This window comes from Rana temporaria, chromosome 2 (genome assembly GCF_905171775.1).
Source record: "Rana temporaria chromosome 2, aRanTem1.1, whole genome shotgun sequence".
Lineage (NCBI taxonomy): Eukaryota > Metazoa > Chordata > Amphibia > Anura > Ranidae > Rana > Rana temporaria.
Window position 1 is genome coordinate 201,629,152 of NC_053490.1, and position 23,084 is coordinate 201,652,235.

The 23,084-nt window shown below is 45.4% G+C and overlaps 2 protein-coding genes and 1 pseudogene across 6 annotated transcripts in view; 2 read left to right on the top strand and 1 right to left on the bottom strand.

The window, feature by feature from the left end:
• The window catches only part of PCID2 (PCI domain containing 2), a 57,912-nt gene extending 47,504 nt beyond the window's left edge, over positions 1–10,408 (bottom strand). Inside the window, exons 1-3 of one of the 3 annotated variants that reach the window (XM_040336250.1) lie at positions 10,307–10,395; positions 8,070–8,172; positions 4,265–4,325 (exon numbers count right to left, since the gene is read on the bottom strand). In XM_040336250.1, the coding sequence (XP_040192184.1) occupies positions 4,265–4,300 (36 nt within the window). In that variant the 5' untranslated portion in view covers positions 4,301–4,325; positions 8,070–8,172; positions 10,307–10,395. Of the gene's footprint in view, positions 1–4,264; positions 4,326–8,069; positions 8,173–10,306 lie in introns of all 3 variants that reach the window. The other 2 variants (XM_040336251.1, XM_040336249.1) reach the window with 2 other exon arrangements.
• Positions 10,375–23,084, top strand: part of CUL4A (cullin 4A) — a 79,030-nt gene continuing 66,320 nt past the window's right edge. The window contains exon 1 of one of the 3 annotated variants that reach the window (XM_040336248.1): positions 10,375–10,474. The gene's annotated coding sequence lies outside the window, so the exon portion shown is untranslated. The other 2 variants (XM_040336246.1, XM_040336247.1) reach the window with 2 other exon arrangements.
• LOC120929818 lies at positions 20,628–20,736 on the top strand (annotated as a pseudogene).

Consider the following 23,084-nt stretch of genomic DNA (forward strand, 5'->3'; position numbering starts at 1 on the left):
AACAAAAATATAGCGACAATTTTGAAAAAAAAATTTTTTTTACTTTTTGCTACAATAAATATCCCCCAAAAATATATAAAAAATATATTTTTTTCCCCAGTTTAGGCCAATACGTATTCTTCTACCTAAGCGTTTAAAGATTGGTTTGCGCAAAATTTATAGCGTTTACAAAATAGGGGATAGTTTTATTGCATTTTTCTTAATTTTTTTTTTTTACTACTAATGGTGGCGATCAGCGATTTTTTTTTCGTGACTGCGACATTATGGTGGACACTTCAGACAATTTTGAAACATTTTGGGGACCATTGTCATTTTCACAAAAAAAATGCATTAAAAGCGGGAGTTCACCCATTTATTTATTTTTTTACCTTTTCCCCTTAGATGGATGCTCGTTTTTTCTAGGGGAATCGGCTAGTTGTTTTAAAATATGAGCAGTACTTACCCGTTTTCGAGATGCATCTTCTCCGTCGCTTCCGGGTATGGGTCTTCGGGAGCGGGCGTTCCTTCTTGATTGACAGTCTTCCGAGAGGCTTCCGACGGTCGCATCCATCGCGTCACTCGTAGCCGAAAGAAGCCGAACGTCGGTGCGGCTCTATACTGCGCCTGCGCACCGACGTTCGGCTTCTTTCGGAAAATCGCGACGCGATGGATGCGACCGTCGGAAGCCTCTCGGAAGACTGTCAATCAAGAAGGAACGCCCAGTCCCGCAGCCCATACCCGGAAGCGGCGGAGAAGATGCATCTCGTTAACGGTAAGTACAGGTCATATTTTAAAACAACTAGCCGATTCCCCTAGACAAAACGAGCATTCATCTAAGGCAGGGGTCTCAAACTCAAATTACCTGAGGGCCACAAGACAAGTTTTCATATGCCATGGGGGGCCGCATGCAAACTTTCAAACTTCAAAAACAACAGTACTGGTGTCAGCGAACACATTATTAACCCCCAGCACTGGTGTCAGCGAGCGCATTATTACCACCAGCACTGGTGTAAGTCAGGGTTTGACAAATTTGCTTGGAATCTAGGAGCCAGCTAAAATAGTTAGGAGCCAGAAAACGCACCCCGTCCCGACTAGCTTGCGCGCAGAAGCGAACACATACGTGAGCAGCGCCCGCATATGTAAACGGTGTTCAAACCACACATGTGAGGTATCGCCGCGATTGGTAGAGTGAGAGCAATAATTCTAGCTCCTCTGTAACTTAAAACATGCAACCTGTAGATTTTTTTAAACGTCGCCTATGAAGATTTTAAAGGGTAAAAAAAGTTTGTCGGCATTCCACAAGCGGACACAATTTTGAAGCGTGACATGTTGGGTATGAATTTACTCGGCGTAACATTATCTTTCATAATATTAAAAAAAATGGGGATAACTTTACTGTTGTCTTATTTTTTAATTAAAAAAAGTGTAATTTTTTCCCAAAAAAGTGCGCTTGTAAGACCGCTGCGCAAATACGGCGAAACAGAAAGTATTGCAACGATCGCTATTTTATTCTCTAGGGTGTTAGGATAAAAAATATATATAATGTTTGGGGGTTCTAATTAGAGGGAAGAAGATGGCAGTGAAAATAGTGTAAAATGACATTAGAATTGCTGTTTAACTTGTAATGCTTAACTTGTAATACCAACGGCCACCACCAGATGGCGCCAGCGCACATCTGATGGTAATAACTTGTAATACCAACGGCTCACCACCAGATGGGGCCAGCTCAAAAAAAAAAAAAAAAAAAAATTTTTTTTGCTCCCCTCACTTCCACCCTGCCTGGGGGCCATTTATAACTGGTCCGCGGGCCGCAAATGGCCCGCGGGCCGGTACTTTGAGACCACTGATCTAAGGGGAAAATGTGTTCTCTATGGGTGAACCTCCGCTTTAAAAATGCATTGTTTACTGTGAAAACGACAATTGCAGTTTGAGAGTTAACCACAAGGGGGCGCTGAAGTGTGGGGGCGCAGTGTGACCTCATTTGTGTTTCTAACTGTAGGGGGGTGTGGCTGTAGGTGTGATGTCATTGATTGTGTTTCCCTATAAAAGTGAACGCACGATCAATGCCGGGGCCACAGTGAAGAACGGGGAAGCTGTGTTTACACACAGCTCTCCCCGTTCTTTAGCTCCGGGGGCCGATCGCGGAACTCCAGCGGCGATCGGGTCCGCGGTCACAGAGCTTCGGACCCACGGCTGGGCACTTAAAGAGGACGTACCTGTACATGCTTGTGCCCAGCCGTGCCATTCTGCCGACGTATATGTGCAGGAGGCAGTCCTTAAAGCGGATGTTCGTTCAAAAAAAAATATTAAAAGCCAGCAGCTACAAATACTGCAGCTGCTGACTTTTAATATTAGGACACTTACCTGTCCTGGAGTCCAGCGGTGTCCGCAGCAGAGGACGAGCGATCGCTCGGCACCCTGCTGCTCCCCCCTCCATCCACGCTGAGGGAACCAGGAAGTGAAGCGCTCCGGCTTCACTGCCCGGTTCCCTACGGCGCATACGCGAGTCGCGCTGCGCCCGCCGATTGGCTCCGGCTGTGTGCTGGGAGCCAAGTGTTCCCAGCACACAACGGGGGGGGGGGCGACGGGATGTGACGCAATGCCCGTCTTTTGCCCGTGAATGCCGGGCCGGAAGTGGGTGCAAATACCTGTCTTTAGACAGGTATCTGCACCCCCCTCCCCCCTGAAAGGTGTCAAATGTGACACCGGAGGGGGGGAGGGTGCCGATCAGCGCGACTTCACTTTAGGGTGGAGAACCGCTTTAAGTGGTTAATGTATGCTGCAAGAACACAAAATGTACCTGCTGATCTGTTATAAATTCAGTGATCTCCTAATTTTCATTAAAGAGCTGACAACACCATCTCTGCTGCACTAAAATCCCAGCGGAGTTGTCAGCCCTGCTTATGTTCTCTCCTGTGGACTACAGGACCCCTCTTATGTTATGGAAATGTGTAGAGAAGGTCATTTTCTGCAGCCTTGTATGGGAGGAGTCAGGCATGGCTGACAACTCTGCTTGGAATTCAAGTGCATCCAAGGCAGCATTGCAAGCTCACTATAAAGTTAGGATCTTACTGGATTTCTGGCAGATCAAAAAGGTATTGTACTATGAGCAATTTTTAAAAAGATTACAAATGGGAAAATGTGCATGTATTGTACAGATGCTTTTTTTTTTATCATTATTTTCTCCAGTCAAACATTTTAAGCAAATGTGGTGCGGGAAACCCGCATTGCGTTCAAAATTTACTGCAGTTGTGATCTGCAGTGGGTGTCCATATCAAAGCGGCGTTCCACTCAAAAGTGGAATTTTCACTCACCCCCCCCCCCCCCTAGTGCCACATTTGGCACCTTTCAGGGGGAGGGGGACGGGTACCTGTTTTTGACAGGTACTGTTCCCCACTTCTGGGTGACTGAGCCAATGCCATGTCACCCAGAAGTTCTGTCCCCTTCTCCTTCCTCCACCGTTGGATCAATTAGAAAGCACAGCGCGAATGCGCAGGGGGAACTGGTTGTGAAGCAAAAAGGCTTCACTGCCAGTGTCGGGTCCCCTTACCAGGAATGGCGGCGGCCATTCTGATCTGAAGTCAGCAGCTGCAGTATTTGTAGCTGCTGACTTTTTATTTTTATTTTTTTTGGGGGGGGGGGGGTCACGCAGGTCACAAACCCAGTGTGTTTGCAATTGCTGTTCGCATGTGTATTGCACAGGAACGCTGTGCTGCTCCTGTGCAGTATGATTTTAGCCCATTCATTTTGAATACGCTGAAACCACACACCATCAAAAGTAGTGCATGGACTACTTTTTGAAATGTGTGGCAACTGCATCGCATGGTACAAAAGTACCATGCGATCAGATGCGTGCAAACGCAATGCCTTTGTGACCTGCGTTTGGGGTGTCATTACCTTGAACTCACCCCTGCAGCAGATCACAAGAGCTTTGTAATCGGAATGCGGTGCAGGAAAGCTGCACAGGAATGTGCCACTCCTGCACTGCATTTTACTTTGAACGGGCCCTAAAACAATCAATATGTTGCACAGTTACTTAAACCAGTCTCTAATAATCAGTGGATGTATTAACATTTCGAAATGTTTGTAATACCTCCTTAAAAGAAAAGAACTGAACTTTCAAAGTTTCTAACAAGTAAAGGATACTGCACTGCACGGACAACCCTTTATTCAGAAAATATTAAAGGTACCGTTAAAAAGAATATTATGCTGTTGTTTTGCATAAGGTTATTTTTTGTTTCAGAAATATACAAAACCTAATAAAATACTATAGGTTATATTATACCTGTTGCAAATATTGATTGATGGTAATATGTGCCATCTGTCCTTCTAAATAGATCGAGGTCCTGTTAGGAAAACCAAGCAGCATAAACAAGTGAATACACTAGAACTTAATAAAAACATGTAATGAAATACATTCCCACTAAAATCACAGGTGCTAAACTGACGGCCCTCCAGCTGTTGCAGAACTACAAGTCCCTTGAAGCATTTCAAGGCTGACAGTTACAAGCGTGACTCCCACTGGCAGAGGCATGATGGGACTTGTAGTTCCATAACAGCTATAGGGGCCGCCAGTTTGACAGCCTGATTTGTTTTACAGAATTATTATTACACATAACCATCAGTCCATAAAGCTGCAGAAGGTGTTCCTTATTGTACAGTATAGGTCTGAATAAAGTGGAGGGTTAGAAACCCATAAGGTTTTTATTGCTGTGTCCTTGTTAGGTAGACTTACCCTATTTATATGTTCTGTTCACCCTGATCAACGAAAGTAAAAGAAAATCCCAAATTTTGGGTCGTCCTCAGAACAGTAATAGAGGGGAAATCTTCCAATGGACACACTAGTTCTGGTGACTACCAGGGATTTCATCTCACTTTCTGTTTTGGCTCTGAGATAGGAAGTGAGGAGAAATCTCTCTAATTGGACACACAATGCCATCTTTAAAAAGTGTCAGGTCATTTCTTCTGGGTAGCCTAATCGGCCCATTTGCTGCATCAACATAGCCAGAATTTAAATCAGGTCAGTGTTGCTGTTCATACCCGTGGATCTTGCTCTGCACATAAAAGTTTAAGTCAGATCAGGCTGCATTGGGCGGCTGTTACTTCCTTTGTGTGAAATCCCTGGTGTTCCCACTAGTCCCCTTGCTTTACGATTGAAAACTGACCACACAAAGCAAAACAAAACAAGCCGTGGTCAGTTCTCTAGCTATGCTGGGAACTCAGCCTGCACTCCTCCAATGATCAGACGCCTGACGCACCTCCACGGCACATCCTGTCACTGGGAAGATCAGTGTGCGCCGCTGCTGCTTCTCCCCCCCCCCCCCCCACAGCTTGTACGCAGCTGAGAACAGATTGAAGTTGATCACTTATAAAAAAGGGGGAGAAGGTACTCATAGGGGTTGATTTACTAAAGGCAAATCCAATTTGCACTACAAGTACACTTGGAAGTGCTTTTGCTGTAGATCTTTGGGGGACATGCAAGGAAAATAAAAAGCAGCATTTTTGTTTGCACATGAATGGATGATAAAATCAGCAGAGCTTCACTTGATTTCAGATCTAAAGCAACTGCAATTCCAAGTGTACTTGCAGTGCAAAGTGGATTTGCCTTTCGTAAATCCACCCCATGGTGTTTTTTTGTATCTATACAATAATGTTTTGCCTTTAATTCACCTTTTAAACTGAATGAGTTGTTTTAAAGGTGATCGGCGCCTCCAGCAAGAATAAACAGAAGCAATTTACAGCGCACACTAATTTTGGTAGTATAATTATTAATGTGGAATGTATGTTCTTTGCTGAATAACATTTTTTTTATCACGTTATTATGGGTAAAGTTCCACTTTGGTTTCCCAAAACAGTTATCTTCAAGGCATGCCATGAATGATAACTACAGCTACAACCAAGCTGGCAAGTCATCAAATGTCTTGTGTCACTACTGACCACATATGCAAGGCCATGGCAACTGTAGCTTAAACAGAGGCTATGATGGCAGTTGTTCTGACTGTAAGACCCCTTTCACACTGGGTCGCTTCGCAGGCGCTAGAACGCTAAAAATAGCACCTGCAAAGCAATCTGAAACAGCTGCTGCTGTGTCTCCAGTGTGAAAGCTCTGAGGGTTTTCACACGCTAGCAGGATGGTAAAAAAAGTCCTGCTAGCAGCATCTTTGGAGCGGTGTGTATACCGCTCCTCCACCTCTCCTGCCCATTGAAATCAATAAGGCACTGTGGCTATATTAGTCTGCAAACGGCCTCTGCAGAGGCGCTTTGTGGTGGTTTTCAACCCTTTCTCGGATGCTAGCGTGGGGTAAAACCGCCCCGCAAGCGGCCAAATACCGCCGCAAAATTGATGGTAAATCGCCGCTAAAAATAGCAGCGCTTTACTGCTGACGCCGCCCCAGTGTGAAAGGGGCCTTAAGGGCCCTTTCACACTGGTGCGTTTTTCCAGCGTTTTCGCGGTAAAAATAGCGCTATTAAAACGCCAATAAAACGCTTCCCATGCCCCCTCCATTGAAATGAATTAAAAAACGCTGTAAAAACGGAGCGTTAAAATCGCGGTAAAACACCCCGATTTTACCACGTTTTTAATTCATTTCAATGGAGAGGGGCATGGGGAGCGTTTTAATAGCGATATTTATACCGCGAAAACGCGGCAAAAACGCACCAGTATGAAAGGGCCCTAAGGGTTGGAGGGTTTAGTTCCACTTTAGGAATACTTCAGGGCCGTGTGACCTTTGTTATATTAGCTTTGAAATTAGGTACATTTTAAACACTGGGTTTGATTCCGCTGTAAGGTGGTAACAAACCATCCGATTAAACTGTTTCCCAAAACAGTAAAAGTGGAATTACTAAACCCACCAATTTAACAATTTAAAAAAAAACTGTTACATTCCCAGCATATGCTGGAAATGTAACGGTCACATTTTCTTGTACTCTCAACTGAACTGTCAAACCAGATCATATGTGCAGCACCATGGCAGTTGAAGATCAAACAGACAGCAGCTTCCTTGGCTGAAAACGATAGAAAGGTTTAGTTCCTCTTTAAATTCAAGACATTCCTTGAACGGTTACAGTTACTAGTGTGCTTAAGCGGTGGTTCACCCAAAAACCAACTTTCTGCCATTAGATCCAGCATACTGCTGACATCTGCAGTATGCTGGGTTTTTTTTTGTACTTATCGTTTTATCAGCCTTTTTTATCCAGCTCCGAGGGGGATTCCTTTCCGGGTATAGGCGTTCCTAAGCCAAGTTGATTGACGGGCTGCTAAAGCGAGTCACGCCTTCCAAAAATACTCGAAGTGACACTCGAGTGTTTACGGCGCCTGCGCAGTCAGCTCTACACGGCAGGCGCAGGCGCCGTAAACACCCGAGTGTGACTTCGGGTATTTTCGGAAGGCCTATTCCCGGCTGAAATCCCAGCATACTGCAGATGTCAGCAGTATGCTGGATCTAATGGCAGAAAGTTGATTTTTGGGTGAACCTCCGCTTTATGTCAGCCTGCAACCAAACTGTCAAGCCATTAAAGCAGAACTAAACCCATTTAATTAAGGGGAACCAAACCCATCGATTCAACAGTTTTAAAAAACAGTTACATTCCAGGCATGCTGTGAATAACTGGCTTAAAGCATAACTAAACACATTAGCTTAACAGGTTCAAAAAACAGTTACGTTCCCAGAGCGAGATAGCAACACTTCACAGAAACAAAATGTTAATGATTAATAACACCTTTAGTACAGTTCTCCTTTAACACTTCCTCCACCTAGGTCTTAGGCTGCATTCACACCTGAGCGTAGCGTTTTGCGGCGTTCTTTACCACGATTTGCCGCGACAAAACGCATCGTTTTTTACTGCGATTTGCCGTGACAAAACGCTGCGTTTTTTAACAGGTCTAGGGTCACCAATGTAAAACGCCCAAATTCGAGCGACCAAAAAGGGTTCAGAACTTGTTTGGGCTTCAGGCGTTCGGCGTCAGGCGTTTTGTAATGGAGATGTGAACCATCTCCATAGAGAATAATGTATTTTTTCCCCTCTAGCGTTTTGGGGCGTCGCGCTTCAGGTGACAAAACGCTCAGGTGTGAATGCAGCCTTACACTCACCAGTTCTGGATCCCCTGAGATCTTTGCAGGACAGACCACTGGAAGCCACCAAAGCACTGTAGTTCTCCTGGTCAGAATCTTCTTCCACAACATTCATTCATTCCTATTAAAAGAAAACCTATTACTAAGACAAACGGAGCACCCGCCTTTCCATAGGAATAAATGGAGACTGCGCCATGGATAGATGGCAATACCAAAACTGGGCTGGTAGACTTTAGAAGCAACGGCTATGACTCTTCCAGCAGGCCCCAATGTGAAGATTTAGAAGGAGCGGGGACAGGAGGGACTCATTCACACAAGACAAGTTGGGGCCAAGCTGGCTGCTATTTCCAGCACAGGACCTATGCATAAACAAGGAAAAATGCTTTGTTTCCTTATGGCTTAATTCACACGAGTCTGCCTGCAATTCAGAATCGTGGCAAAACGTGGGACGTGCTTGCGATGCCACTATTTCTCAATGGCACCCCAAACGCGGTGCAATTTTTTGTCGCATGACACATCACACAAAAATGTCACCAAAATACATTTTTAAATAATGGCACCGCAAACGCATTCCCACGTTTTTCCACAATTCTGAATCGCCCAGGTGTAAATGGAGCCAAATGTTAGTTCACAACAGCGTTGAAAAAGTACAGCATGCAGTATTTTTTTTCAGCGCATTAGGCTATGATGTGATGCACCACGTTGAAATTAGAGATGGGTTCGGGCATGTTTGAAATCCTACATGCCCGATCCTGCCAGAAAGCCGACACTGTACAGCTCTAATCACAGGCAGTGAGACGTTTCCTGATGTGTGCAGCTGCAGACCGGGAAATGTCACTGCCTGTGATTAGCGCTGTACAGTGTCGGCTTCTTGGCGGGATCGGGCATGTAAGATTTTGAACACGCCCAAGCCCATCTTTAGTTGCAATGCATATGTGGCGATAGGAAATATCACTTGTGACATTTAAAAAAGTTTAGTAAGAAAAGAAAAGTGTGGTGCCCTGGGAACTGCACATCGGCACCGTGTTTCTCATTACACACCAGTAGCTGTGCATTCAGTGCGGCTCGCTGGTGTGAATGGGCCCTTAGAGTAAAGCTCACCACATACATTACAATCTGATTGTACAAAATCTCCTTTTGATCTAGTGCCTGTCTGATTAGATTAGGACGGTCCTCAAAAGTTACTTTGCTTTGTAAAGCTAAAGTTGTCAGATTTTGACATATACAAGTCCCTAAATGTGGTGGATTATTGGGTAGGCGAAGGGGTAACAAATATACAGTAAAGCTAGGCGCGCGCATACACACATTGAAATTTTTCCGGTCCTGCAGGGACTGGCTGAATTCCTATCTGTATGTAGGCCTCCCGGTTCAACAGAAGCCGATCGTTAGATCAGCTGCTGTCAGATGGTAATGATAAAAAACCTCCTTCGATCAGTGGCTTGCAAGTGTATTCTGACAGTGGGGGAGGAGTTCCTGCTGTCAGGATACAATAACACAGCAGGGAGGAGTCCTGAATCTACATATTTTTGTGGATTCAGGAATCTGTTTTTATTGCCTTTCATTTATCCTGAGGCTGTAAATAAAACCTGTGCCACATTCCACAAGTGATGGATACAAAGCAGACTGCAGCCATATAAAGCCATCTGATCACATAACACAGCAGTCTCTAAACTACGGCCTGGGGAAGATGTAATCATTTGCTTGCCTTTATTTGGCCTTTGGTGTACTAGTCCACCCAATGACACCAACAATGGGGCATTATTTCTGTCTCTGACACCAGCAATGGGGAAGTATTCCTCCCAGTAACACCATGAAAATGGCACAACTCCTCCCAACTGATACCAACGATGGGGCACAATTCGTCCCATTGACATCAAGGATGAAGCATTATTCCTCCAACTGACACCAACAATGGGGCAATATGCCTTCCACTGTCACCAACGATGGGGCATTGTTTACTCACATTGGCCCCAGCCCCCCCAAAGTGTTTAGGACAGTAAACTGCCCCTTTGTTTAGAAAGTTTGGCGCCCCCTGACATAGCAGAATCTATATGCATAGCTCTGTACTTCTCACAACTACCATGCTTGGCTATGGGGAGGAAAATCGCTCTGCTACATTTCAGTAGCTCCTGTCATTCCACTTGCTGAAGACAAGTAAATAATACAGACATGACTATGCTTTCACTCCGTCGAGTGTCCCCATTTTTACCCTGAAATAAACGTTTTCATAAAAATGAAACAAAACCCCCGCTCACCAAACATCACGCGCGCATGCGTCAAGAACTCCAACCGGCGCAACCTGATGACGCAAATCGGCAGCGAGAACTAGGACTAAGGCGCTAGGAGAGCGGCGCCTGCGCAGTGGAGTGTGTTGGTATTTGCAGCAGTCGTGAGAGTTGGAGGCGCATGCGCGGTTGTGCATGGTGAGTTCCTGGATTGTAGCCGGTGATCGGTGTTTTGTTGCAGTCCGAAAGCGAGATGACGTGCAGAGCAGACATGGCACGCCGGGAGCACCAAGGCAGTGTTGTCTGTATGTGGTCAGTGTTTGTGTCCTGTGACGTGAGGCAGGCGGTGTCACCAAGGCTCAGCACTGTCCTGTGATGAGGATTAGATGTGCATTAACCCTGCAGAGCCGGGCCCAGCTCTTCCTTGTGTACACTGGATACAGGCCTAGGCAGACATTGAAGGCTCAGGGAGAATGATGTGTTCTACACCCTATTATATCATCTCTTTGTCTGACCCCTTCCCTCACCCATTGCTAAAGTCCATCTAAAAAAAAGCCTCAAGCAGTTGCTGTTTTAGATGGAGTTGTGAGGGGTTAGAACCTCTGTGATGGTTTGACTCCTTCCTCTGTACCTTTTTAACAAGGCCTGTACACCTGGGGGGCAAAAAGAATCAGCTGATCATGTGATTGGCTGGCAGAGTGGTCACATGATCAGTAGCTATCTACCAATCATTTAGTTGTCTGTGACAGCACAGTCACTGAGCACACAGAAAGATCCGCCATCCATGGGCACATATGTGTGTGGGCAGTAAAGGTTTAAGTCCAGGTTCACCCTGATGCCATTTCATGGTGCAATTTCTGTTGATGGGTGCAAATTTTTTTTTTTTTGGGGGGGGACTGGGCATAGCATTAAATTCACACCACACCAAACGCATGAGACCCCTTTTTTAAATGGATCAAAATCACACTATGTGAACGGCCTTCATTGGAAATAGTGCTTTTTTAGGTGACATGCATATCTATGCATATCTATGCATCCGAATCCAAATAGAATTTGCACAAGTTTGAACCGGTGACTTGTCCTTAATGTTCTCCTAACGGGGAAGTTCCTTCAATGACTGCGCAGGCGCAATCCTTGCCGACGGAAATCTCCGAACCTCGCCCGGCATCCAGGCTCATTCTTTAACATCCCCGTGGATTGGAGGATGTTAAAAAAAGAGCCAGGAGGCCGAGCAAGCGGAGCGAGCCGTCCGAGCGCAACGAGGACGTGAGGCCGACTGGCCACTTACCTCGAAATCCACGTCGCTCTGAATGCCGGCCGCGGTTCGGGGATTTCCGTCAGCAAGTTTGCGCCTGCGCAGTCCTTGAAGGAACTTTCCCGATAGCTGGAACCATCTCAGCACATCAGCTTGCGCATGCGCTGGAACTTCCACGATAGCTGGAACCAGCACGGCAGATCACCGGCCCTAACAGAGAAGTCTCGCTTGTCCTGTTTCCTAGGGAACAAAGTACATAGTTTACTTACGCCTATGTGTTGCCCTAAATTGGTTGTAAATCCTTACATGTTACCAGTGAAATGACTGGCCTCGGGTGATACACTGAGATGAAACCAATCCTTCGACATAAGTTGTATCTGTCTCTCTGCAGCCCTTTCTTCTGTACATTCATTAAAAGTGCTGCTTTTATAAAGCTTGTCTGAGAGTTCAGAAAAAATGGGGGTGTGGAGCTAAAGTTACACTTGGCGAAGCTCAGTGAGGGGCGCTCTGAGAGCTGATTGGAGGAAAGGGACAACTCCTTCACACAGGAACTAAGGCTGTCAGTCAGCTGGAGCTCCCTCCCCTGTCACCTTTTTTTTTCTAGGTGTCAGGAAAACTTGGCAGAAGTGGTTCGTGCTGATAGCGGGAGAATGAGGCAGAAGACAAAAGTGACACTTGGGCCTGATTCACACCCATGCAGTTTGCATATTCCAGGTGCATTTTGCGTTTTCCAATACGTGCTTTTCATCCATTAAAGTCTATGGGCCAGATTCACAGAGCGAGTACGTCGGTGTATCTACTGATACTGATACTGAAATTTGCCGCGTCGTATCTTTAGTTTGAATCCTCAAACCAAGATACGACAGCTTCTGGCTTCGATCCGACAGGCGTACGGCTTCGTACGCCTTCGGATCGTAGGTGCAATACTTCGGAGCCCGCTGGAGCGCTTCGCGTCGTTTTCCTCGTCGGGTATGCCAATTAGCTTTTTCCGTCGATCCACGAAGGTACGCGCGGCCATCGCATTCTCTTACGTCATCGCTAGTCAGCTTTTCCCAGCGTATAGTTAAAGCTGCTATTCTGTGGCGTATAGATAGACTTGCCATGTTAAAGTATGGGCGTCGTTCTCGCGTCAAATTTTTTTTTTTTTTTTTTTTTTTGCGTAAGTCGTCCGTGAATAGGAAAGGATGTAACTCACGTTGAAGTTCAAAAAATGACGTTGGTGCGACGTCATTTCGCGCAAAGCACGGCGGGAAATTTCAAAACGGAGCATGCGCAGTACGTTCGGCGTGGGAACGCGCCTAATTTAAATGATCCACGCCCCCTATCCGGATCATTTAAATTAGGCGGGCTTGCGCCGGAGGGATTTACTCTACGCCGCCGCAACTTTACAGGCAAGTGCTTTGTGAATCAAGCACTTGCCCGTAAAACTTGCGGCGGCGTAACGTAAATGCGATACGTTACACCGCCGCAGATCTACCTGAATCTGGCCCTATGGAACCAAAAACCCGACAAAAATGGCCCTGGCCCTTTCCATACAATTCGCAGATGTGAACTACTCCCGTAGGAAACCATGTTAAATGGACTGTGGTGTGTTTCTACAAAACTGAAAACGTGCTAAAAATGCAAAGGTGTGATCCAGGCCTTAGTGCTCTTAATTGAGACAAGTAGATACTAACAAGGGCTATGCTTTGTTCATATTTCATGTCTGAGATTTACAGCCACTGTACAATCTACCACCAACTATCTAGTACAAGGGCCTGCTTCACTGTATACTAATTGAATGGATTGTTTAGATTTTACCTAATTTTACATAGTTCTGGGTAATCTAAATATTATATATTCTAATTGTGTAGCCAGGCTAAAGGCTAAGTTTACCCTGTGGGACATGTTACAAGTTCTGCCTGTATTTAGGGAGGGACTTGTAAAATCTGCATACAAATGTACATTTTAATTATGTTTTCTTAAAAGGTGAACTTCTGCTTTGTTTTTGTTTATAAATAACAAACATATCATACTTCCCTTCACTGTGCAGTTTGTTTTGCACAGAGTGCCCCCGGTCCTCGACTTCTGGGGTCCCCCGGCGGCGCTGGTAGCTACATCGTATAACCCCCTAGGACAGTGTTTCTCAATTCCAGTCCTCATGCCCCCCCAACAGGTCAGGTTTTCAGGCTTTCCATTATTTTGCACAGGTGATTTGATCAGTTTCACTGCCTTAGTAATCACCACAGCCTTTTCATCTGAGGGAAATCCTGAAAACCTGACCTGTTGTGGGGGCCTGAGGACTGGAATTGAGAAACACTGCCCTAGGAGAAGCGCTCTTCCGGGGGGTTACCTTGCAGGTGAGCCCTTCTTGCTAGCTTTGTTGTTGGACAGCTAAGGGGGTGGGGGGACAGAACACATTGGTAAAAAATACCTTTTTTTTAACCTATTGGCAACATACACTCGCTCCCTCTTTGTCCGTTTTCTCTGCGAGTCAGAAACCCACAAGTAATCGTTTTTTGCATACGTGACTCTAGGCTTAAAGTGGAGCTCCGGCCTCCTTCAAAAAAAAAAAAAAAAACGTCAGCAGCTACAAATACTGTAGCTGCTAGGGTTGCCACCTCATCCCTTTAAAACAGAACACATATTAATTACACAGGTTCTGTGGCTAATTAAGGTGGTAATTAGACTCATTTGGTGCCTTACCTGCATTAAATTAGCCTCAGAACCTGTGTAATTCATACGTGTTCTGTTTTAAAGGGATGGGGTGGCAACCCTAGTAGCTGCTGACTTTTAGGCCCCTTTTACACTGAGGTGCTTCTAAACTGCAAGAAAAACACTGAGCGCTTTTGAAGAGTTTTTCAGGAACTTTTGAAGAGCTTTCCTTCATTTCAATGTAGAGGGACGTTTTTTTTTTCTTCACCGCCCTGCCAGCGCACTGCTCCAGTGTAAAATAATTCATTTATTTGAATGAAAATAGGTTTTGTGAGCTTTTCAGGCGTTTTTTTTATTTTTTTTTATTTTTTTTAAGCATGAAAGCGCTCCTGTAAAGCACCTCAGTCTGAAAGGGGTCTAAGACAAAATAAAAAAGCCTCAACTGCTATCCCAGTGTAAAATCCTGCGTGCTTTCACACTGAGGCGCTGCACTGGCAGGGCATAAAAAAAAGTCCTTCAAGCAGCTTCTTTGCAGCACTTTAGGAGCGGTGAATACACCACCCCTAAATTGCTCCTGCCCATTGAAATCAATAGGCGGCGCCAAATCGCCTCAGCAGCATTGATTTGCGAGCGCTTTTAACCCTTTATTCAGCTGGTAGAGGGGGGTTAAAAGTGCCCGGAAAGCGCCACAAAAACAGCGGTAAAGCGCCGCTAGCAGCGTTTTACCGCTGACGCCTGGGCGTTGTTGGTGTGAAAGGGCTCTAAGGGTAACCAGCAGTGAAGCTGGCTTCACTGCTGATTGAGACCTCTGAAAGTGATGCTCATAATGATCAGGGTAAGCAGCAGAGCTAAAGTGTTTTTTTTTTTTTTTTTTTTTTTTTTAAAGATGTTGACCACTTGTCTACTAAGCACTTTCACCCCCTTCCTGCCCAGGCCAATTTTCAGCTTTCTGTGCTAACTCACTTTGAATGACAATTGTGCGGTCATGCAACACTGTACCCAAATTAAATTTTTGGAGACGACACTTTATTTTAGTGGTATTTATTCACCACTGGTGTTTTACTTTTTGCTATATAAACCAAAAAAAGGATTTTTTTTCCTCTTTATTTCAGTTAGAAAATGTTGCAAATAAGTAATAATTCTTCACCAATGAGGCTGCTCTGGTGGGCACTGATGGGCTGCACTGCTGATAAACTGCAAGTCTGTTTACATTGTGTTAAGCTGTGATTGGACACAGCTGATCACATGGTAAAGGGCCACTGTGTTTGGCCCTTTACCTCGATTTGTGATCAGCTGTGTTGGAAGGCCGGGTACAGAAGGGGTATTACATGCTAGTACTGAAGTGGTTAAACTTTACTGGGTTTCAACACTTCTCCAAGCTGTAGAAACTAAAATCAAATGGTTCGGCTTTAGATGATGCTTCTGGTTTATCATTGAATAATATATATATATATACAGTTTTATTCAAAATTATTCAACCCCCCATGAAATTGATTGTTTTGGCCAGTTTGACATTGATTTTGATCATTCAGTCATCCTGCTTACAATTAAATCAAAGAGGCACGTGTAGGTCAGACAAATATAACATAACATTTATAATGAAATAACCACAAATGTCTTTTCTGTGCTCACATCATTATCGGTTTTATTCAACCCCCAAGTGACATTCAATCTTAGTACTTAGTACAACATCCTTTTACAGTTATAACAGCTTTTAAACTTGAAGCATAGCTTGACACAAGTGTCTTGCAGCGATCTACGGGTATCTTCGCCCATTCGTCATGGGCAAAAGCCTCCAGTTCAGTCACATTCTTAGGCTTGCGCACTGCAACTGCTTTCTTTAAGTCCCACCAGAGGTTCTCAATCGGATTTAAGTCTGGTGACTGCGATGGCCACTCCAAAATGTTCCAGCCTTTAATCTGCAACCATGCTCTAGTGGACTTGGAGGTATGCTTGGGATCATTGTCCTGTTGAAAGGTCCAACGTCTCCCAAGCCTCAGGTTTGTGACGGACTGCATCACATTGTCATCCAATATCTCCTGGTACTGAAGAGAATTCATGGTACCTTGCACACGCTGAAGCTTCCCTGTACCTGCAGAAGCAAAACAGCCCCAAAGCATGATTGACCCCCCGCCATGCTTCACAGTAGGCAAGGTGTTCTTTTCATCATAGGCCTTGTTCTTCCTCCTCCAAACATAGCGTTGATCCATGGGCCCAAACACTTCTAATTTTGTTTCATCAGTCCACAGAACACAATCCCAAAACTTCTGTGGTTTGTCCACATGATTTTTGCATACTGCAGTCAACTCTTCTTATTCTTTGGAGACAGCAAGGGGGTGCGGCTGGGAGTTCTGGCATGGAGGCCTTCATTACGCAGTGTGCGCCGTATTGTCTGAGCAGAAACTTCAGTACCCACATCTGACAAATCTTTTCTCAGTTCCTCAGCAGTCACACGGGGACTTTTCTCCACTCTACGCTTCAGGTAGCGCACAGCAGTCGAAGTCAGCATCTTCTTTCTGCCACGACCAGGTAGCGTTTCAACAGTGCCCTTTGCCTTGAATTTGCGAATGATGCTTCCTATGGTGTCTCTTGGTATGTTTAACATCTTTGCAATCTTCTTATAGCCATTGCCCTTCCTGTGAAGAGTAATCACCTCTTCTCTTGTCTTCCTGGACCATTCCCTTGACTTCACCATGTTTGTAACCACACCAGTAAATGTCTAGAAGGAACTGAGTATCACAGTCATTTTAAAGCTGCCTGATTGGTGCTTATTATGCTTTATTGCTGCTCCCTGACATCCACAGGTGTTTTCAATACCTGATTGAAAACACTTCAATGAACCTCTGTTCTTCAGAGTGGTAGTCTTTAAGGGGTTGAATAATTGTGTAAATGAAGAATTCACAAAATAAACATTTACTACTGTATTACAAAACCAATTGATGTCATTTTAGTTGCATATGGTTCTTTAAGAAGTCCTTGTAGGATTTCATTCTGAATACAATTACAAATGTACACTAAATTCCCTAAAACCCTTTACAGCATTGGGGTGTTGAATAATTTTGAACACACATATATATATATATAATTTTTAATCCAATTATACCACAGTTTACAAAGTTTGTCATGTATGGAAAAGCATTCTCTTTGAATAGGATTAAAGCGCAACTTCACTTAAATAAACTGTAAAGTTCTGCTCGTCTGCCTCCTCCTCCCTCCTTTTTAAGTTTTGGCACTTAAAAGAGAAGTATGGGTTTCTTTTTTTTAATTCACATTAATACTTACCTAGGTGGATGCAGCATCAGTCCGATACTGCATCTGTCCCCTGGCTCCTCTGCACTGAAAACGAAGCAATGGAAACATTGCCGATTGCTCGGTTTTCAGAGCTCCGTGAGCAGAGAGCTGTTGACTGTCAGTCACAGCTCTCTGCTCATCTCCCTCCATGCTCATTGGAGCGCTGAGCTGTGAGGGGCAGGGAGAGGCCACCTCAGCCTTTCTGCGGAGAGGCTAAGATGGGTGTCACTCCAGGCACCTGGCGGATCCAGACCTTATTGTTGCGATGACTGGACTGATATCTGTGACGTCAGCAATGGGCGGGCTTCAGCCCACTAAAACCGTGTCACAGGAGTGCAAAACTAACTGCACTTCTGTGATCCATAAGAGAAGTTAAGCCAAATGAGCTTTGGCAGGACTTCTGCTTTAATTTCTTTTGGGGGGGGTACCTGGTTTTAAAAGGTACCCATTCCCACTTCCGGTCGGATCACTGCAGCGATCTTAGCGGAAGTCGTCACCCCCCCCTTCCGCCATAGCTTTCTGGGACACGTTACAGGTCCCAGAAAGCTGCAGGATCATTTACAAAACACAACGTGGCTCGTGCATGCGTAGTGGGAAGCTAGCTGTGAAGCTGCAAGCAGTCCCAGCCAGCTTCCCAATGTAAACATGCCGGCGGCTGAAAATACGGCTCGGGTGAGGACAGCGCTGGATCATTCCTTGGGCTGATAAGTGGCCTATTTCTAATATACAGTATTTGTAGCTGTTGACTTTTAATTTTTTGCTTTCAGATTTAAGAACCTCTTTAAGTATTAGCTCAGGTTGCAGAAAGTAAACCTCAGTGTCATATGTTCTCTGGACTGCAGTGTTTTGTAAATCAGTCCAACCTCAAATACTTTGTGTCTACTATTGTGTCATCTTTAATGCTAACTGCTGCCAAAGAATGATCTGCAAAATGTTGAACTGACTTTAATAAGCATGTGTGGCAGTTGACTGGTGACTGCATAATGATGGTATACTAAATTATAGTGTTTTTTTTTTTTTATTATTGCTTTCATTAACCACTCTATTATGTATGTTTATGAAGTTCCTGGTATTCAAGGGGTTAAAAAAAGCTCACAGCTGTTGCAGTGATTCCAGGATCTCTTTTGTGGGGCTCTTAAAGCGAGTCCCCTTTCCTTGCCAGCAGGACCCATGGTCCTTCCCTTGGCTCCACCTTGGTTCTGGGCTCCCCAGAGGAACGGAGAGCAGTGAAAAACATTGAGCGTAGGAGGTGCTCGCGGAACACCAGTTCCCGATTCCCCCTACCACTTATGACCCCAGATGTGATTTGTATCGTATTTGTTAGCCCCCTTGTGATTGCAATACAGTTAAAGGAGTTGTAAATGCACAAGGTTTTTTTATCCTGATGCATTCTATGCATTAAGATAAAAAAGGTTTATGTGTAGCAGCTGCCCCAGCACCCCCAACTACTTACCATCTCTCTCCAGCGATGTCCACGAATGTCTAAGCCTTCTGGGCACACCTCCTCATTGGCTGAGACGCAGCAGCGACGCCATTGGCTCCCATGGCTATCAAAGTCAGCCAGCCAATCAGGGGGTAGAGGGGCGGGGGCCAGATAGGGCTCCCTCTCTGAATGGATACACGCAAGCAATAATTACAGAGCCATTAATAACAATTAACTCAAATTTTGATAACCTTTAAAGGCTTTTAGCTTATGGGGAGTGCATGGACACGTAGGATAACATCCTGGAGAGTTTATTGGCTGCAGAAAAAAACATCTAAAGCCAAAAACAGCAGCTGTAAAAACATCCAGTGTGCATGAGGCCTAAGGCCTGGCATGTTTAGTGCATATTTACTTGACCCCATCTTTTATATTTTACAAAATAATTTTCTTTATCGTACACCACGGGACACAGAGTCTAAGTCCTTACATATGGGTTGTATAGTTCCCCTCTATATAACCCCTCCCATAAGGGGAGTACCTCAGTTTTTTCCCCAGTGTCTAAGGTGAAGGACACGAGTAAGGATGTGCTAAGAATGAGCTCTGTTGGAAAACCCCCCTGGGGGGGTTAAGGAGCTACGCCGCCGGGTCCATTCAAACCGCTTACTAAGTTACGCCAAATGGATGAGCCCGAGCCTCGCTGAAGACCGAGGTGGTGCCTGTAATGTCTCTCTTTGAGGACTGGGGCTCTGGGGTCCAGCACTTTCACTATTCAGAGCGTAAAAATATGGCAGAGTCTTTTTACAAGGCCCAGGGAAGAGGTCTCCTTTAAATAGGAACCCTTACCCCTGAAGGTTGGCATAACATTACCTGCCGTGATGGGTCAAGATTGGCACTGTTTTTAGCAGTCCTGCGGCGGGGATAAGCTAAGTGGGAAAGTCTACATTTTAAACTCTTAAGAAACTTCCTTCTTTTTTTATGAGTTATGTGTCTTGCCTTTAATCACCACTGGAGGGAGTAAAGAGCCGGAGCTCCACTTACCATGTCAGGAGCTAGAACTCCTTGTGAGTCGGCACACTTCTCTGCTGCAAGCTCTGCATAGTGTCTTCAGGGTGCATATGGTCACATTACGGCCCCGCGGCCACCCCCCAGAGGCTGACCGCGCCTACTCGGCATTCAGACTGTGTGATTAAGGCGGATAAGGCGCATCACGAGTTTCCGAAAGTAGCCGAACTGCGAGTCCGTACTCTATACGGCGCCTGCGCACCGACTAGGAGCTGTGTAGAGCTGACTGCGCAGGCGACTCGCAGTTCGGCTACTTTCGGAAACTCGTGACGCGCCTTATCCGCCGAGGGGAAGTTTTTCTCAAGACGTCAATCATCTGGGCGAAGTCCCACATGACACCGCCTCTGCATAGGAACGCCTACTCCCGCGGGAGTGAGTACCCGGAAGCCGGGTGAAAAATAGCAATAATACGGTATGTACAGCCAAAACAAAAAAAACAAAGAGCATTCTGTAAATGTTGGAAGTATGCAGAATGCAATGTTATATACATGTTTTTAGGGTGAACCTCCGCTTTAAATCTTTCTTTGTTATGGCGGGGGGGTTGTAACCCAACCTGCTGTGGCAGCAGTTGGTATGTGTCAGGTCCTAAAGGAGCAGGTGAAACAGAGACGCAAGAATCTCCCTCCAGACCAGCTCAAACTTTGGGAAAGCCTGCCTAAGGCCTTATGTTTTACAGTGGATACCATGCCTACGGCCACATCATCCTGAAAGCGCCTGATCTTGGAGGCTAAGCGGGGTCGGGCCTGGTTAGTACCTGGATGGGAGGCCGCCTGGGAATACCAGGTGCTGTAGACTATGGTGCACATGCGCAGAATCCTTTGGTGAAAACATTGGTCAGAAAAAGCCCCATGTAAAAACGTAGCCGGGTTCTCCTTTCATTGGGAACGGCTCTTTGGGGATGATATGTATCAATATATCCAGAAGATCTCAAGTATGAAAACTACATTATTGACAAAAAAAAACCTTTTAAGGTTTCAAACAGTCTTTTTCTCCGGTTCCAGGGGTTGCCACCTCTAGGCAGTGACGGCGAGACTCTCGGCCAACACAAAGCCTAGGACCCAGAACCAGACCAGGGCCGCAAAAAGCCGTGGGTACAAAGAACCGGTAAACTGATCATTAAGGATTTCTTATGAAGGCGCGCCCCCGCTCGGCCAAGTGGGGGGACAGCTTCAGCCGTTTTCTACAGCTTGGCAAACTGAGATCCAGGTAATTTCACTGGGAGTTAACCACTAGTGGTTAACTCCCAAAGTCTGCGGAGGCGCATTGCGGGCGGTATTAACCCTTTATCAGTCGCTAGTGGGGGTTAATACCGCACCGCTAGCAGCCGAATCCCGCGGCAATTCCGACAGTATAGCACTGCTATTTTTATCGCCGCTATACCGCCACCGTGCCTCCCGCCCCAGTGTGAAAGGGGCCTTATTCAAGGAGTGATTGGTACTCGCCTCTCCGCCAGCTTCCGGGCACTCAGGGAGTTCCGTCGGAGATCCGGTGAGATCATGGACACCGGCGAGGCTTGCCGTGTCCATCTGCAGGGCTCCTTTGCTGTGCCTTCATATCTGCATGCCGGCGGGACCTTACTATCTGCCACACGCAAGGGCTGTTACACTTCCCTCTATCACTTCCCTCTACCAACCTGGGATTCTACAGCCATCCACTGTTAGTTGTGATAGTTCCCTTTACGGGACATCTACATTCCGACGGACTGATGTTAACCTCTCCTCATCTGGATTCAGCAGTGGCATCGTTGTACACATTTTTATACCAGTATCATACTTAGCTACATGTTTTTATGACTGCTTTTGCTACCGTTAGGTATTACTTGCACCATTTTTACAGTTTATGTAGCTACATCGATTTTATCTCCAGTGCAATATTTATTTTGTTATCTATTTGAAGACTATAAAAGTTAATGCTATTCCCATCGAGCGCTGCCTTTGTGTGTTTTTTGTATCCTGCTATCCATTTTTCCAGTGGTTGGTAGCTGCACTGGCAATCAGCCTGCAAGGAGATCAGCTAAAAGTAGTTGGATCCGTATGTGCGTTATAATTGAAATTAGTCGATTAATCGATAAAAAAAATAAATCGATTAATCGAACACAAAAATTTAGATCAGTAACAACCCTACTATTTATTTAACCACTTCCTTACTGGGCACTTAAACCCCTTCCTGACCAGAGGACTTTTTGCGATTCGGCACTGCGTCGCTTTAACTGACAATTGCGCGGTCGTGCGACGTGGCTCCCAAACAAAATTAACGTCCTTTTTTTCCCACAAATAGAGCTTTCTTTTGGTGGTATTTGATCACCTCTGCGGTTTTTATTTTTTGCGCTATAAACAAAAATAGAGCGACAATTTTGAAAAAAAAAAATTTTTTTTTACTTGTTGCTATAATAAATAGCTCAATTTTTTTTTTTTTACGTTTTTTTTTTATCCTCAGTCTAGGCCGATACGTATTCTACATATTTTTAGTAAAAAAAGGAAAAAAAATCGCAATAAGCGACTGGTTTGCGCAAAAGTTATAGCGCCTACAAAATAAGGGACAGAATTATTATTTTTTTTTTACTAGAAATGGCGGCGATCTGCGATTTTTATTGAGACTGCGACGTTATGGCGGACACATCGGACACTTTTGACACATTTTTGGCGCCATTCACATTTATACTGCAATCAGTGCTATAAATATGCACTAATTACTGTATAAATGTGACTGGCAGGGAAGGGGTTAACACTAGGGGGTGAGGAAGGGGTTAAATGTGTACCCTAATTAGTGTTCTAACTGTGGGGGAAGGGGGGTGACTGGGGGGGGTGACCGATCTGTGTCTCTATGTACAAGAGACACAGATCCGTCTCCTCTCTCCCCTGACAGCACCGCTGTCTGCGAGAGCCGGGAATGAGAGATGATCTCATATGTAAACATATGAGATCATCTCTCATTGGCCGCACAGATCGCCTAGGAAACGGCCGCTCCGATTGGCCGTTCACGGCGCTCTGTGACTGGCTGTGTCCAAGGGACACGGCCAGCACAGCAGTTCCCCGCTGCGCGCTCGGGAGCGCGCGCGGGGAACGTGCAAAGGGGCGGCCGTAAAAAGACAGCCTGTTAGAGATTGGGAGCCGCGCTGAGGCCGTACAAAGTCGTACGGCCGT